The sequence below is a fragment of the Syngnathus leptorhynchus genome, chromosome 8 (genome assembly GCF_054491065.1).
Source record: "Syngnathus leptorhynchus isolate UIUO chromosome 8, UIUO_Slep, whole genome shotgun sequence".
NCBI lineage: Eukaryota > Metazoa > Chordata > Actinopteri > Syngnathiformes > Syngnathidae > Syngnathus > Syngnathus leptorhynchus.
The window spans coordinates 6,858,336-6,874,966 of NC_141202.1; the positions used below are offsets into that span (position 1 = coordinate 6,858,336).

Below are 16,631 nucleotides of genomic sequence, written 5' to 3' on the forward strand. Positions count from 1 at the left end.
AAAACGACCCCAACTATGAGAATGACTCTCAGATTGTTATGCTGTATGTATGGTAGTCATTTTAAAGTCAGTAATAGTGCAATAACTATTTCTTGGCATGGTTTGCACAGTTACTCCCCGACAAAACTCATGAAATATGTAAATCCTCAAGTCCAGGACACTACAAAGCAAAGATTGAAAGCAAATTCAGCAGTCAGTCCTGGTGCACTTTTAAAGGACTAAATGTTTATTAGGGCCGCCGCACACTAAGCGATGTGACCAAAAACAACTGAATTAAACAATTGCAAAACACTATAAATGATCCCAATGACACGTTGTGATGGGAAAACCGTGACCCCTGGTGGTCTTACCAGGAAAAAATGATTTAGGGCACCACATCATAACTGGGACTATATCATACTATATCAACACGGTGCAATTATTAAGGAAGAATCATATTGCCCTGGATGCTGTAGCTATGGATATGATCAATATCTGAGAGCACATTTTAGGTGACTCGCCGCTCTTCAATTTTTAACTAAAGATACATATGGAATTATAAATACATTTACACACATTTACTGTTTTACTGTAATGGTACAGCTTAGTATTGGCCTGTTGGCTGACACTTCATACCGTGAAATGTCTTTTTTCAAGATCATGTGAAACAATTTAGTGGGGTTTTTTTGGCCATTAAATCAGAGAGATTGCAATGCTGTTAACCTGCAATTCAAATTTGAATTCATAACAAAACTAGTCACCAACATTCTACCATTCATTAAAACTACTTTCAAGATGATGCCATTCATTAAAAGTACGAGAGTTTATTGGCATTCGGTCATGTCGCTCTGTGTGCGGAGGGCCTCAAAAGTGCAGTCTAACAGTCACGTATGAGATCTTATCATTGGCATATTGATTATTCTTTTTATTATTGTGATAATTAGGCAAATCCTAAGATTAGGTAATAACATAGTGGAAGAGATTTACACCTCTCAAATGTTACAAGTGGCCTACGAGGACAAATTTTGACATCAATCCCAATGCATGTGTAAAATGAGTGTTAGCTGCCATTGGTGATAATGACAGAGGTGCCTTTGTGACTGGGTGTCTGTTCTGCCGGCATGCGGAGGTGAGGGGTCGTGTCCGTGCTGGCAGAGGTGCAGTAGCCTCGGAGACTCTCCTGGTCATAGAGGTGTTCGAGAGCATAGCCCGTCAGGGGATAGGGAGTATGCTTTTCCAAGTATGACCGAAAGTGGGTGTGGGGTGGATACAGAACTGGCGCTGGGGTGGGAGAATCTGAACATGGGCCTGGTCGACCAAATGGGTAATGTAATTGAAAAGAACGTGGGCCCGGGTCTGACTGGAGGTAGTCTTTGGACTTGGTGAGGTTTTCAGACCCTGGACTTAGCCTTGATAATTGGGCGGGGCTGTGCACTGGGCTAATCACATGACTCAAACCACGACACACCACAGCCTGTATTGGCCTTTGAGTATACTCTGAGGTACAGCGGTGACCGCTTGTGTTTAACAGTCCGTTGAGCTGGCCCAGTGGAGTGTCTGGATGAACCTTTCGGAGCTGAAGCCGACTTTCTTCCTCCTTAATCATATATTGTGTTGCTCGTATTAGTGATCCCATTTTGCTGGGTTCCTGCGGGCTCACACTGAACTGGTCAGTTCGCTGGCGATCTCCTGAATCACTGGTGGAGCCTCGATCTGGAGAGCTCACTAGACTGTCCTCATCCCAATGATTCCGACCTTTGAAACACATTACATACATGATATTGTTGGTCTCAAATCGTGAAGAATGCTTTTTTTTATGTCTGTGCACTTAACAAAAATACGTCTTACCATTGTAACTGTGGACTGCTGCAATATGTGGCATACTGCCAGGAGGCGCTCCAAGGAAATATCGCCCTGCCTCACATCGACCCCTCTCACAACTTTGACTTTGAGCATGCACATGGACTTGTTTGTGACCATCACCAGTACGATGCTGCTCTTCAGACACACTGTAGCACAGCGGAGCAGGATCAGCAAACTGCCTGTACACGCAGGAAGTGTCCATGCCTTCATTTGTCTCTAGCATCTGTGGGGACGCTGTGTCAGTAAGGGGGCTTCCCCTCCAGGGACTGTCCTGATCGGAATCTGACCGCTCTGTCTGAAAACTTGGATACTGGGTTGAGAAAGAACAAACAAGCAAAAACAATAATGGTCACATTGTTAGAATAATGCACAAAAAAAAAAACCTGATGACATTTTGGTAATAATATTCAAGAGAAATTTCAAGCAACCAAAAAAAAACACTGGTTATCATAGTCAAATTAAAACTACTGAACCATCGAAAATGTCATGACTTTGTTCATTGGGATAATGTATAACAGCTTTTCTACAAGGTGATTCATGCAAACGTAAACATCTGTCAATATATCTCTCATAGAATGCCTGTTTTTTTTTTTAAACATTGTAAATATTGTTGACACTTGATCAAAACAAATATAAAATACTCACCTGACTGTAGGGGGAAAGTCTTGCTTTGGTTTTAGGACGAGATAACCTGCTCTTGTTGGCTCTACCTGTCTCGCTAAGACTGCTAAAAGGGAAAGAAGCCTTGGACATGACCTGATCCAGAGAGAGCTGGAAGCCTTTATACTCTGTCTCCCTAAATACACAAGAGACACAAGTAGTGTACATAGTTGCATTTCAAAAACATACAATATTCATAATTACTTAAAGGCCTGTCCCATTGAAAAACACATACAGTATAGTTATTCTTGTCTCTTGCAGAAAAAGCTTATGAGTATGGCATAGCACACACGTATCTGCATGACAGCATTCATACTTGGAAGTGTTGGGATGTACTGAGAGAGCTGGAACGGCTGTTGTGAGGCTTTTTTTTTTTTTTTTTTACCAGAGGGATTGAAGCTAGGCCTTTAACAAACACGACACAGAGGGAAAGCAGACCAATCAAATACATTAGGAGATTAAAGGCTATGTCTTGCTAAATCAGGCCTGTAGAGTGTGGACGTCTTGGTACTGTGAAGGAGCAATTGATTTCTCTCTGAAGAGCTTTATGGATGTTGCCATGGCAAATCAGGCTGGAACAACAGAAAACCTTGGCAGGGATTTATATGAGACGAATAGTGATCCATTCTTCCTTCGCTCTCAGTGTTTGGTTACACAAACCCGATAGTAATAAAGAATCTGGTACATCCAGATATATGTCATTCATAGAATTGGACACGGTTCATTTATTCTTTTGCTTAGAATTTTGTCTGAATAATTAACTACTCTGAATTTATCTGTGTAGTGAATACTACCGGGATCACATCAAAAATCTTCCTTTATAAAGGAGAACCACAAGGATGTCCATGATTTGCACCATTTATCAAACCACTAGCAATGGCAGTAAAAATCAACCTTCATGGTTACAAGCTGATGAAATGTCCTTACTAGAGCGCTGCATTGACAGGTATACACATGAGAAGGTCATGAGACCTTGAACACACAGTGAGAGTTCACGTCCAGGTGAACCGCCCTTATCACTTCTTACCCGGTTTGAATGTACACAAAGGCTACTGGACTATATATTTTGAAATTGCTTTAATGTTGGGGGAAAATGGGCTACAATATTCACTCTGGCAAAAAGGGGTAACTTACGTGAGGACGTAGTTGACGCTGACGATGCAGTGCGGTCTGGAGGAGCGACTGTTGTGCACGATGGTTGCATAACTCTGAACCCACACCCAGCCACCATGTTTGGCCAAGAAACGATAGTACCGAGTGGTGACTTGCCCTTTCACAAGAACTACAAAAAAAAAGTGTGTGGGGGGGTTCAGGGGAATGACAATAGCTGATAAATAACATTACAAATAACAAAAATGGTGACCAAATAATTCATAGAATAATTATTTGGGATGCCTCTTGTCTATAAACTAAGAGGTGTGTTCAACTACTCACGCAAATGATGTGCACAGCGCAGATGGAAGGAGTCACAGCTGTGGACATGATGATAGAGGGTCTTCTCTATTAGGTCTTGTGGCTCATAGCCTGTAAGCTCTGCAACCCTACACAATAACACACACACACACACATGCACACCCAGCTATCATTAAGTGTTCTCATGTTGACACGCCATCTAAAGTGCTGGGTTGGAAATAAATCCACTTACAAAGTATTGAGGACAAAAAAATGTGGAAATGACACATAGACATCAATTTCACAGTGGTGCGAAGATGTCAATAAATAAATAAATAAACAAACAAACATACCGCGAGTCGAGGAAGATGAGCTTCATGTCCAGACTGGCTCTAAACATGAACATGTTGCTATGCAGTTTGATCTCCGTGACCGCACTGGGTGGTAACGAGTGACCGACTGCCACCAGCCCAACGTTCTGATAGCAGCCGTCAAATGGGGACATGTCCAAGCTGTACTGGCGGATTTTCAAGTAGCCACTGCAGTGAATCACCTGGGTAACGAGTGGATCTCCGTTCCATGATGCAATAAGAAAACGATGAGGTCATTACATAAAAACAACCCCTTTTGATATTACCTTGTAACCTCCGCATGTGAGCCCAGCATTCCGTTTAGCAAGGACACATTTCATTCTCAGAAAGAATGAGCGCTCCATTTCATATTCTGCAAGGAGGGAAAAAAATGAGTCTACTCAGCATCACATACAGAAATAACATGAATGATGAGGGGTAATGAATAAATATGAATAATAGCACCTTTCATGAATAGATGCAATTTTTGCGCTTTGATCAATTTAAATTGACCGAACAACGGTGCACCATATTAAAAGAGCAAAATAATAATACATATATGAAAAAAAATCGACACTATCATGAATGGTTCTCATCGACTGAATTCTCATGAATATTTTTCTCTTAGTAGTATTCACAATTTAAATGACGTTCTGAGTTCATGTCATGTACAGAGTTGAGGCTCATTGTTCACCTTGGACAAAGTGTGAATGGTAAGGCTGGTGTGCTGTGAGGACTGCTGTCATTTCATCATGGTCTGCAGGATGAATGTATTCAAAGATGCTGTTTCCTGTCAACTCGACCTGAAATGCACAACCATGTCAGGACTGTGACACCTCACGTGCGACATAGCAAAGGAGTTAACATTACCTTTGTTAAACCAACCTGAGACAGACCCAAATGGACCGAGGCTGTTTCCGATATGTACATTATTTTCCCATCTGGAGCAACCACAAAAATAAAGCCATCCAATGTCTGAAATAAACAACAGAGAGAAAAGATATGGCTAGCAATTGTGTCAGAATTCAAGTCTTTTCTGTTTCATGCCTAATTTATCCTTCTGATCTCCACCTCCAACTTGGCGGACAAACGTATATCAATCACATGATTGAAAAATTGCAAGGGTTGAGTGCTGGACTTTTCTTGAAGCTATAATGACCCTTTTATTGTTTGAATGGATACAAACCGCACAGCACTGTTTTGATTTGCAGCATGGATTCAATTAATTTCTCAACATTTAAATAAAAGTATATTCTTGCCCAGATAAAGACTTCAGTCATCTGTCTTACCTAGGGTACAAAAATATTGAATATGTGTATGTACCGTACATATATGTTCTCACATTAGAAATATACTTCATAACGTATTCATAAAATTGGGTGCCACATGTTCATGTTTCAAACTGCTATATACTGTATATTGCTTTGCCTCTGGGAAGCCTGTTCCTTTGTATTATTGCTAATGTGAGAGATGATGAGTGCCGTGTGAAGGCTCAAAGACAGATTGAGGAGTGTGCATGACCATGAATGCGCTCCGCTCATTAATGTCTTCAAGCACTTTAAGGAGAGCAATGGGTGGTAAATTGCATCCAATAAGACACCGCCTACACCTTGAATAATAATAATAATAATAATAATAATAATAATAATAATAATGACCTGTAGAAGGTGTGAACCCAATTCCTGGCTGACCCCATCTAGAGAGCTCCGGCTCACATGGCCCCATGACTCACCAAGGCCTGTTAGAAAAATCATACACAAATATAGTTAGAGATATTTATAAATAAAACACAATAATTAAAAAAGGGTGTTCACGAGCTAACAAAAGGTGTAAATAAAAACAAACAATAATAAACAACATATAGGGGACAGCAAAATAATTCAGCAACAATATGTATACATTCAATGTTGTTGAACAGATGAAAACGAGGGAAGGGAATAAATCACTTTATAGTATACTGCAATGTTGGCTGCAAAGTAAGCCTATAACCAATAAATGATTGCATAGCCTTAAAATTTCATCTGATTAATATTAGCACATTTAATAAACCTCATCTTTTAACACGTATGAATTCAGATAGAACCCATTTTTGTCTTGTAAATCTATTAGCATAAACTATTCAAGATGGGGAGGAAAAAAAACTTTGAGTTAAGCTGCATGAGGCCCAATACCCAGAGCGGGACAAAACAAACAGCAGACTTGGAATTGAAATGCAAATGTGCAGCAGAATAAACAGGCAGCATGTGGGGAACACTTCGCTCCATAAAATGGACTTCTCTGTTTGGACTCGAAACACAATCGCATAGGCTCCACTACACTATACTAAAGAAAGGCTGATCGGATAAACACTTGAATTGGATTACATTTTTCATCAGGAACAAAATCATGAATGCTAAATCGACCACCGCCTTGTTAGAACTTTGTTGGAAGGCAATAATGTTAGTTTATTACAGGACTTTTGGTTTCTTTATTTTCTCCTCCAATAAATATTTTATTCTCCACGAACAACCGAATTACTCAATTGGATTGGTTTGAATCAACTCCATAAATAAATAAAAACGGAGACATTTCAATATACTCCAAGTGGAATAAAGATAATAAAAAAAAGACGCCAAATAAAACGGGCTTATTGTCATTTTCATCACGTAGTTTATTCACGAAGCGGCAGACTGTAAAAGCATGTTTTTCCACTGTGGTGAACCTTATGTTACACAATAAGCGGTTCACTTGAAGAGATTTTAATTTTGGGGGATGATCGGAAAATGCACACTATCCAAACAAAATAATATAGTACTTTAGTTCACTTGATGAAATTTTTATTGTTTTGGGATGATCAAAAAATGCTCACTATCCAAACAATAGTACTTGCCTAACTTGGATTAGGAGTGGAATCTTTTTAAAATTAGTTATAAATTTATAAAGTGTTAGTGGGCACTGGCTTGATCACCGATCAGATTTTTTTTTCTGTGGGGCTATATGCATGTATTTAGTTGCATTTGAGTTTTTAAATAAATATTCCAAATTTAAAGAAAATGTCAACGTCGCTGCTACACCGTTTAAGTATTCAAATGTTAGTTTCACAAATTTTATTCATGTGCAACCGATGTCCAAATTAAATAAATCCAATGTTACAAAAGGATTATTTCCTCCAGTGAAGATTCCACATGAATTGATTTAAATTGTAATTTAACCAAAAAGAAAAGAACAATGTTTTTACATGTTGCGTAATTGTCATTTTTATTCGTGTGCTGGACATGTGTCATTTCATCAAATCACTATCTCACACTACACTTTGTTTTCCACAACATTTTTTTTTAAATAATAATTATGTATTGCCTCGATGCCACAGCTAATTGCATTTGCGGTGCACATAGTTTGGCTGCTTTTAGTGCTTCCCGTCCGTCCTTGCAGGTTCTTTGTACGTGCACCTTCCATTAAACTAAATGGTGACAATGAACCTCGTGTGCGGCTCCACGAGGAGTCCCATATGTTGAAGGATCAGACATGACCAAGCTGCTAATAAGCGAGGCACTGCAGCAGTCACGCTTGCAGCATGGATCCTCATCAGGGACTCCGGGAAACCACATCACCGAGGCTATTAAATGACTCGGGGTCAAAGGAATTCATGAATGCTATTTAGTTCATATTTAACTGAAAAAAAATATTGTGTAAGCATTGTGTTTTTTAATATGGTTCTGGATTCAAATCTCGGCCAACCAGGCCAGGGTATTCCCCTTTTCCCGACCAAGCCAGTGACTCAATAGTTTAAAGCAAGAGATAACCTATATTGCATTCAATATTTTTATTTGATTATCATTTTAGTGCGCTATCACTTTTCTATCTATTTGTTGCAATGTACCGTTAATTGGACAGCAATTCGCTTACAGTAATAGCCCTCGACAACCAGGGAACTTGTACTTAATTTAAAAAATATATATTTATATTTTTTGCACACACAATAGCAATAATTGTAATTATTTGTCTCCCTACAACAAATTATTAACAAGGCCCCAGACAAATGCATTTTGGAAAAATTCAATAATCCAAACTGCAAATTACACTTATATTGTAACCATATTATAATTAAGCCAATCAGTTTACACTGAAGTTGTTGTGTTTATGGAGGGATATCAATTCATTACTTGGATGGAATTCATGAGCCTCACCTTCAGGAAAAACTATCCTCATTTTGAGGTAGCTTGTCGTCAAGCGGATGATGGAGGCTTTATCCAGCTGGGATGTGATGGCCGAGGGGAGCGGCAACAATTTGGCCAGTTCATAAAATTCACTGTTCTCCTTTTCCCGTCGAGTCCGGGCAGCATTTTTTGATTTCTCCTTCATAGTGTCGTTTTTGATTCTACGTAGAAAAGTCTCGCCGCATTCCCTTACAGCAGCGTCGCCCACGGATGTGAGAGAAGACCTGGCCTCAGGTCCGCAGCATCAGCAGAAAGAAATTCATCACATTTCCAAGGGATCTTTTGGGATTCTGGAGCGGGTACAGAAAAGTGTTTTCATTATATGGGGTCCAAAACAAAATTGCAGTATGACAAACACGTATTGATTAAGATATTATTTACAATGCATTCAAATTAAAGTCATTCTCGAGGTTTGTTTCTTACCTCGGCAAAGGCACGTCTAAATTCTTGCTCAACAGAGTTGAACGTGGTCAAAATGTCCAAAATTCTGAGCATCGGCCGGTCCGCATCCCAAGTGAATTAATGGAGCAAAGTGGACGCGCACAAAGATTCTATAGAGCTCAGCTCCCATTGGACAACGGTGCACATAGCTCGAGTTGTCATTAGCGAAGCGTTGGAGTGACGTGCTGCAGGATGAACGACGATTGGCTATTAAACCAGAGATCTCTGGCCTTAATATCTGATACCTAACGCAGCTCTGTCCATCCATGCCCAGAACGCGTTTTATGATAGATTTTAAAATAGTTGGGCATAAACATTATGGGAAGGAAAAATAACTGATGCAACAATCTGGTATCCAACTATATTTTGAGAGCCGCCTTTTATTTTGTATATTGGCCAGGCGCACATGACGCATGTATTCTGAATTCTAGAAATGGTGAAGAAAAGCCGCTTATTTTTTTTCCTGTCATCTAAAGACAAAAAGTGTCAAGAAATAGAATGTGTAACAAAATTGAATTAGCCTAGAAACATATAACACAAAGTTATACTTGATATCAATTTTGTGCGCGCATACGCATTTAAATTTAAATGTATGCAGTTTAAGATGTTAATTCGAATTAGTTATTAAGTGTAGAAATACACTCATTGCAATCAATATAACTATACATAAATTATTGCTGTTAGATTTTTTTTAATGGGATAACTATTTTAAGAGCAGTGGAAATAGAGCAGGACCAAAACTTTCACTTTCCATGTCACGTGACAATGATAGAATACGTGAATCCTTTTTGCATTTGTGTGTGCGTGCGTGTTTGACAGCACTAATAGGATTCAGCCTGCGGTGAGCAAATCATCAAGGATGCTTGAAGATCACGACGTGTTTGACGCTGCGTTAACCTTCACTTCAAGTTCATATTTACTAATAATTACAACATGAACTGGAAAAGAGCATAAAATAGTGTAAGATCAACAGGACAAACTCAAAGCACATATGAGGTGACCAAGATAAGCTTAAAGCTAAAATATACATTGACTAAAATTACTATAGGTTTTATTTGAATGATGGGCAACTCACCCGAGAGGCTTGGGGTGGGGGTGCATAAGAACAGGGGCATTCTCTTGACCTAAATGATCACAGGTCATGGAAAAAAAAAAAAAAAAGCAGTAGGTGTCTAAGATTTCACTGAGTTAAGTGCATAAGGAAACCTAAAGAATGCAATTTTGTGATATCCTTATATTCATGCATTGGAGTGCTGTAGCACAATTGATGCAATTAACTTTATTGTAGCACTCATCCCATTTGTATACTGAACATTGTTGTGGAACAAAGAGGGTTTTGAAAAAAAAAATATTAAACCAACACGCACATACGGAATAACCCCTGGACAAATTCACTCTGCAAATATATTTTTTAATTATCTGGTGTGACAATTATTTTGTCTCTTCATAAAATAAACTTCACATAAAAAGTATAGCAAAAAATGTCCCAAAATAAGGAGCAGGCAGATCATTACAATGATCAAGATTCGCTGTAATTCAAACATTAACAGCAGTAAAATACATAAAGCACACTTTTCTAATATGACAGTCATCCACAATGTATTCAGTTTACGTGATTATTATGATGATTTTTAGCAGATTTATTTGCTCATCCAGGTTTACACCATTAAGTGACAAAAATTTACCCCAATCGTTCAAGTTTGAATTAACTGCGGATATTTCTGGGTTGTGGACATAGGCTGTCAACACGGTTTTGGGGAAAACTTTCTGGGGGATGCCAAGTAGGTCAAAGCCCTATGAAACCCCCCACGCCAACACTCAGTATTCTCCTCCCCGTAATATAACATTTTTCGTTTGGGTTTACAATTAACCCAACATGTTCAAAGGTGCTATATGCATGAAATACTTTAACACCCATGGGTTAAGTACTTGTAGCTCTTCCTCCCATGAGAGGAAAACAAGCCCTTCACACACTGATGGCACAGTAAAAGGAAAAACTGGATTTACAGTATCTCGCTTAAGGACACTTAAGCAGGACTGAGGTGGTACCAGTAAGCAACATCTCAACTACGACCTGAGACATGCAATCCCAGATTCTGTACACTATATACACTCAAGTTCGTATGAAATGTACAGAAGTGAGGACATTTTTTTTCTGTTCATTCCTGGCCACATGATCAGTAATCAAAAATCATGGAGAAAATAATTGTTGGTCCAAAACAAAATAAAAAATCACCAAAAGGTTCATGATAGCGTGTTTCAGAGAATGTAGTTTTGGACTGCTGTTACGTGAGCCAACAGTAGCAAATGTATCTTGTAATCTTAGTCTGTGACCTCTGTGTTGACCTGGGCACTGATGCTGGGTGATGTTACATTGAGGTGCATGTCATACTGCTGGTCCAAACCCAGGTAGCTGTCACTCATCAAGTAGACTGTGTAGATACATCTGAAAGTACAAGGCAAATGTTTGAACAGGACGGCAGATTATGAAATTGCATGACATTCGTAAATGTAGTTAACATTAACTCTATCTTTCAAACATGGGCCCATATGGTTTTATGGTGGCAACAGATACCAGTTAGCCTGCAAGGACAACATGAGGAGACTGTTGGTCTGTTCTAAAAATAGCTCGCCAGTGACACTGTGACTTACGACTGTGAAGAATTAAAACAGAAGACAGATGATAATCATTTGTTTAAACTTAACATGGTAGGATATTTAACGTAACAAATATATTTTTTTTATATTGAAAAAATAGATTGCGTTCAATGAAAAAAAATGTTTGCCTTCGCTTAAGTAAATATTTTAAAAAAAGGACATTTTAGAGCTTTAATTTTAATTTAGTGATACCTGATATTTTTCTTATGTTTATCACACCGTCAAATTCTAGAATTAACCTATGCGCACATGGCAGGAATGTTACTTCAAACATTTCTTGTTCAGTTAATACATATGTTACGATGACAGCTTGAACAATATTTACTTCCTATGGTGACCGCTTTGTATTTTGAAGTTAGAATAACTTAAAAATATATATCAGCATCACAGACAGCACTTGTTCCACTGAATACGCTAATTTCTCCAATTTCAGGTCCTCAAACTCAAATCAAAATTTTAGAATTCATCTTCATAAAGGCTTATAATAATTTTATGAATTTTAGACCCTTACCTCCCAGTCTTCTCTGGTGTGTAAAAGGCCATGGACACTGTTGTGTGGTTGCGCACGTATCCGATTCGTTTGACTGCCAGCAACGCCTTTTGATCCACTTCCCCAATGACAAGAAACCAGCCCTCATCTTTCACTTTGGGGAATCTTGGAGCCTGAGCCTTATTGTCCTGCTTCCTCTGTTGAAACAAAGACAACTGTGACCATCTCTAGACCCCTTAAGTATAGATAGTAACGTAGATATGTACATACAATACAACACAACCAATATTGGGTCAGACAACCCGAAGCCAATGTTCCCAACGTAGTTTTTTTAGTGTCTGAGACCATTCACCCAAGTGTGCCAAAGTTTCAACTGATTTAAGGTGAATTTGAAGAATTTGGAGGTCGGCCTATTTATTTTTATATTAAGATGTTCGAGAACAACTCAGGAATAACCAAAGTTAAAGAAGAACTTCTGGTAAAGCGATGCCTCTGATGACGGTGAAGCAAGGTTTACAACGTCATATAGACTGAGAGGGTACTGACCACGAAAGAAGCCCGCACTCTGAAATCGACACCTTTAAGCTTTACTGAAATTTGCAGCTGCTCACATGGAGAAACCAAATGCCTTCTGGACAAAGGCTTTTATGGTCAGACAGGACAAAGAATAAAATATTTTGGCACAAGGACAAGATGCATGTATAGATGAGTCGAGCTATAAACCTCAGGACGGTGTCTTTGAAGCACTGTGGTGGTAATATCAGTGGGGCTGCAGTGGTCCTAGTGTACTGTGTATAGTGGATGAATGAAATGCAAAATCTTTAAATTCACCTTAAATTACCAGCTAAACAGCTAACATGACTGTTTATTCCAAATAATAAATAATTATCCTACATATCAAACAAAATTGGTTTGTATATGTTGACCATAATTCCACAATCATTAAAAGGCAGGGAATTTCTTACTGCAGCTGATGGTTTGGTTTATTAGAGTGTTATGTTAAACGATCCATTCAGCTATACTGACCCTCTGCTGGCCCTGGTTGATGCGTCTCAGTGACACTTGAAGAACATACTCCTGGTCAGCATGGACATCTAACCAGCTGCTTGCCTCCCTCAGGTTTCCTCCAGTAGCAGGCAGGTGGCGCTCTGTTTGTTGTTGGCTCTCCTCCCACCAGCCCTTGACACTTAACGCGACCTCCAGCACTGGAAGATGACTGAGGAAGGCCCACATCTGACCAAGAGGGGGGGGAAAAAAAAGGCACGATTGCAGTGTTTATGTGTTTGAACTTTGGGTATGAGCACCTTCACATAGCGGCAAAAAAATACCAGTAAAGCAAATGTTACATTTTGTTGACATAAAATACAATGAGAATGGCAGCAAAACATTAGCCAGATAATCAAACGTCCAAAACACAAGACAGGCATCAGTAATTCCCAAAAATATTTTCATAACTAGCAAAAGCCTATGTGAATATGTGGGCAATAAATATAAATGTGTTTTCATCCATAAACAAATAATGACAACTGTAACATAAAATGTGAAAAAAGTGAAGTGCTGTGAATTCTTTCCAGTTGCACAGAACTTATATCCCCAATATTTTACCCGAATATAAAATATACAGCATAAGCTGACTGCTAACTTGAATTCTGTTATGATGCATTTAAAAATATATAGAATTCATATAAAAGTAATGCAACTGCTCAGAAAAGCAAATCCATTATGTTATCTAACTAAAAGTTGGTGAATTCAAATAAAGACCAGTTACGAACATGCCTCCTTTGTGTTTAGAATTAAGTCCAAAGCTCAACACACACAAGAAAGAACGAGGTATACGTATGCATGTGCGTTGTGGGAGCTCGGGGAAGAAAACCTTTCCGATTCACCCGGCAAAGGCTATTTATGTGAGGATTACTCACTCGGAGCAAAGCAGACAGGAACACTGCTGCACATCTAATTATTTAATTAGCGAGGCCACCGTACTGTGGGAGGGCAGGGGGCCGATGAGGGGAGTAAAGGTGGGAAAGGATGAAAGCAGGCCCACTGATTGGGTGAAGCGACAGAGCCTGCTGCCGCGCCTGGTCACTCTCATTACAGCAGCAATTAGCAGTTAGATTGGAGCAGTAAACCCTATCAGTGGAGCTGTAATTGGGGATCCTTGAGGTATTTGGGATCACAATGGCAAGGCTGCTCATGGCATGTAATGGTGCTAATGGTGTGGAGGAGTGTGCGAAGACTATAAAATTGCATGCCTGGTGTGATAACTACTGCTGTACTTAACAAAAATTGAGGTATTTAACACCCCCTAAAAACACTCAAGGCTTCATCATCATCATCACACTCATGGATGGAAACTTACCTCATAGCTAGTAAGACACCTAGGCGGGTTATTATTTTTAATTTATCTTATCGTTGGGGTAAAAATTGATACATTCTAAACGACTTTTGTATTATTATTTTTTTTTACCTGGGTAACTTGATTTGAAGGGAACTCATGGCCGACCATTGCTGCAAAAATGCTTTCCTTTCCACCGCAGGTAGCTATCAACTCGGGAAGTCCTTCAATTGGTCCATTGTAGCTTTCTACATTTCCTCTCCCCTTCTGGTTTGACCATTTCCTAAAATTTATGAAGCAGAATGTTCACTGCACAAATGCATGGGAGTCACGACACCATGGGACAGTTTTGAAAGAAAAAAGGATGAATGCTCTGAGTACAATGATCTCATGAGTATGTTCGGTGCTGAATGTCACGCTTACCTGAACAAGTACAGGTCCTGCTGCTCCACATGTGGCAGGGTCAATAGAGAAGAATCATGCAGCCAGCGACCTTGCACAATCATCTGCACCAGGTTGCAGACACTTAAAGCTGTAGCAAGCCAGCCTTCATTTGCTGCTACATCAAGCAAGGCCTGTGTAGACAAGATAGGAAAGGATCTCAAATATACGTATCAAGCTACTTATTAACCTTTCTGAGCCCAGGTTAACGTCTTATTTAAAAAAATAAATAAATAAATTATACACATTTGAATGTGACACACCCACACACACAACATTTCTTGCAATGTATGCCCAAACCTAAGTGGAGATAGAAAAACAAATCCTCATATTTTTATTCACTACTCTGGCCAACTCCCCACAAGTATACAGCCTGTGAGTATAATCCTGGACTCTGCCGGCTTATTACAGTCACACATTGAATCATTCACTAAATCCCCTTTGTAGCCACTCATCAACAGAATGCCACCATTACCCCCAGATTCCTTGGCTCGACTACTGAGTAAAATATTGGAATTGCTCCAATATGTACAGGAATCAGCCACATCAAGTCCTGGCAGCACATCACCCTCCCCGTTGTTTTCTACCCCATAATATTTCCTCCAACCTTGTGTATTAACGCATTTACATTTACACTAGTTATAGGCGGAAGTGAAAGATGCAAATGGGTGATGAAAAAACAATTGTCAAGTTGAAGATGAAAAATGCAGATTTAAGTAAGCAGAGAAGTAGCATCACATTTAATGATCAGGGTATTTGTTTGCCGCTTCCCTGTGAACCCGAATATGATTAAACGGCCGTCTTTGATGGATTGACGACTCATCAAAACACAGTATGTTGTGTAGTATGTCATGTTGTAATCGTTCAACCAGAAACCTACAAAATCCCTCGTTTTCTTTTCATTCCCTCCACAATTTTACAAGAACAGACTACAGCAAAGTTTTAAATAGAAGTTTTTTTAAGCATACCCAATAATGCAAAATACATTAAGCTCACCTGCAACCATGAGAACAAGTGGTTAAAAAAAAAAAAATGGATGGAAATATACGCTATCCTATGCAGTAGTATCATCCATCATCTACAGTAAGTCATTTTGGTCATTTGGAAGCTTGGCCCATAAAGTGTTGAGTTGAAGTGCTACGATTGAAATACAATCAACACTGCTTTTATGGGAGCTGAAGTGTACTTGACAGTATGCACGCGCGTTTTTCATCTCCAGGCCGTTAAAATCACACTCATTTCAGTGAGCCCTAAATCAAAATGTGTCAAATGTGCCGTGAGCTATAATATTAACCTCCTGTACTACATGACATCAATTATGAGACAAGAGCAATATGATAACTTATGATAACTAAATACTAGGTTGTCTGAGTTTATTAATGTATGGAACTCATTGTGGATTCTGTCAAACACTACTATGACATCTTTTTCCACTTTTGAATCAGGCAGTCATCATCCATTGTGTGATTCTAACAACTTACCTGACAGATTCGGATAGCGTTGTCCAGAACGGTCTTGGTATCAGTTGAGTAGTCGCTGCATGGTAACTGGGCATGGCTGAAGTGAGCCTGAAGCAGTAAGTGGGTTTTCGTATGGGCACTGTCATAGGAGTGGGGGTTGACCTTCAGAGGTAGCTGTTGAGCCAGACTGCTGTTGAGTTGATCTTCATTGTGTCTCACAGGGAGCTCGGCATACTCCTCTGCTTCCTGTATCAAGCAGACATCGAACATGCTGTCATTTTTCAAAATTTAAGCAACCGCTTTGATTTCGTCCTATTTGGAGAATACCATGACATGACAAGATCTATCCTATAATCCGAAAGGCCT

The 16,631-nt window shown here is 39.3% G+C and overlaps 2 protein-coding genes across 4 annotated transcripts in view; both read right to left on the reverse strand.

Moving 5' to 3' along the window:
* Window positions 1–1,039: 1,039 nt before the first annotated feature.
* Window positions 1,040–8,585, reverse strand: sim1a (SIM bHLH transcription factor 1a). The gene is made up of 11 exons (XM_085918696.1): window positions 8,411–8,585; window positions 5,903–5,982; window positions 5,115–5,219; window positions 4,939–5,047; window positions 4,532–4,617; window positions 4,248–4,447; window positions 3,937–4,043; window positions 3,637–3,784; window positions 2,488–2,638; window positions 1,828–2,152; window positions 1,040–1,734 (listed from the first exon to the last, which is right to left on the reverse strand). The coding sequence occupies exons 1-11, from the start codon at window positions 8,583–8,585 to the stop codon at window positions 1,040–1,042; spliced, it is 2,181 nt and encodes a 726-aa protein (XP_085774822.1).
* Window positions 8,586–9,969: 1,384 nt separating this feature from the next.
* ascc3 (activating signal cointegrator 1 complex subunit 3) overlaps window positions 9,970–16,631 on the reverse strand; it is a 152,420-nt gene continuing 145,758 nt past the window's right edge. For all 3 annotated transcript variants that reach the window (XM_085917666.1, XM_085917667.1, XM_085917668.1), the window contains 6 exons: window positions 16,287–16,511; window positions 14,788–14,939; window positions 14,497–14,647; window positions 13,056–13,262; window positions 12,051–12,226; window positions 9,970–11,327 (listed from right to left, as the gene is read on the reverse strand). In XM_085917666.1, coding sequence (XP_085773792.1) covers window positions 11,204–11,327; window positions 12,051–12,226; window positions 13,056–13,262; window positions 14,497–14,647; window positions 14,788–14,939; window positions 16,287–16,511 — 1,035 coding nt within the window. In that variant the 3' untranslated portion in view covers window positions 9,970–11,203. The remainder of the gene's footprint in view (window positions 11,328–12,050; window positions 12,227–13,055; window positions 13,263–14,496; window positions 14,648–14,787; window positions 14,940–16,286; window positions 16,512–16,631) is intronic.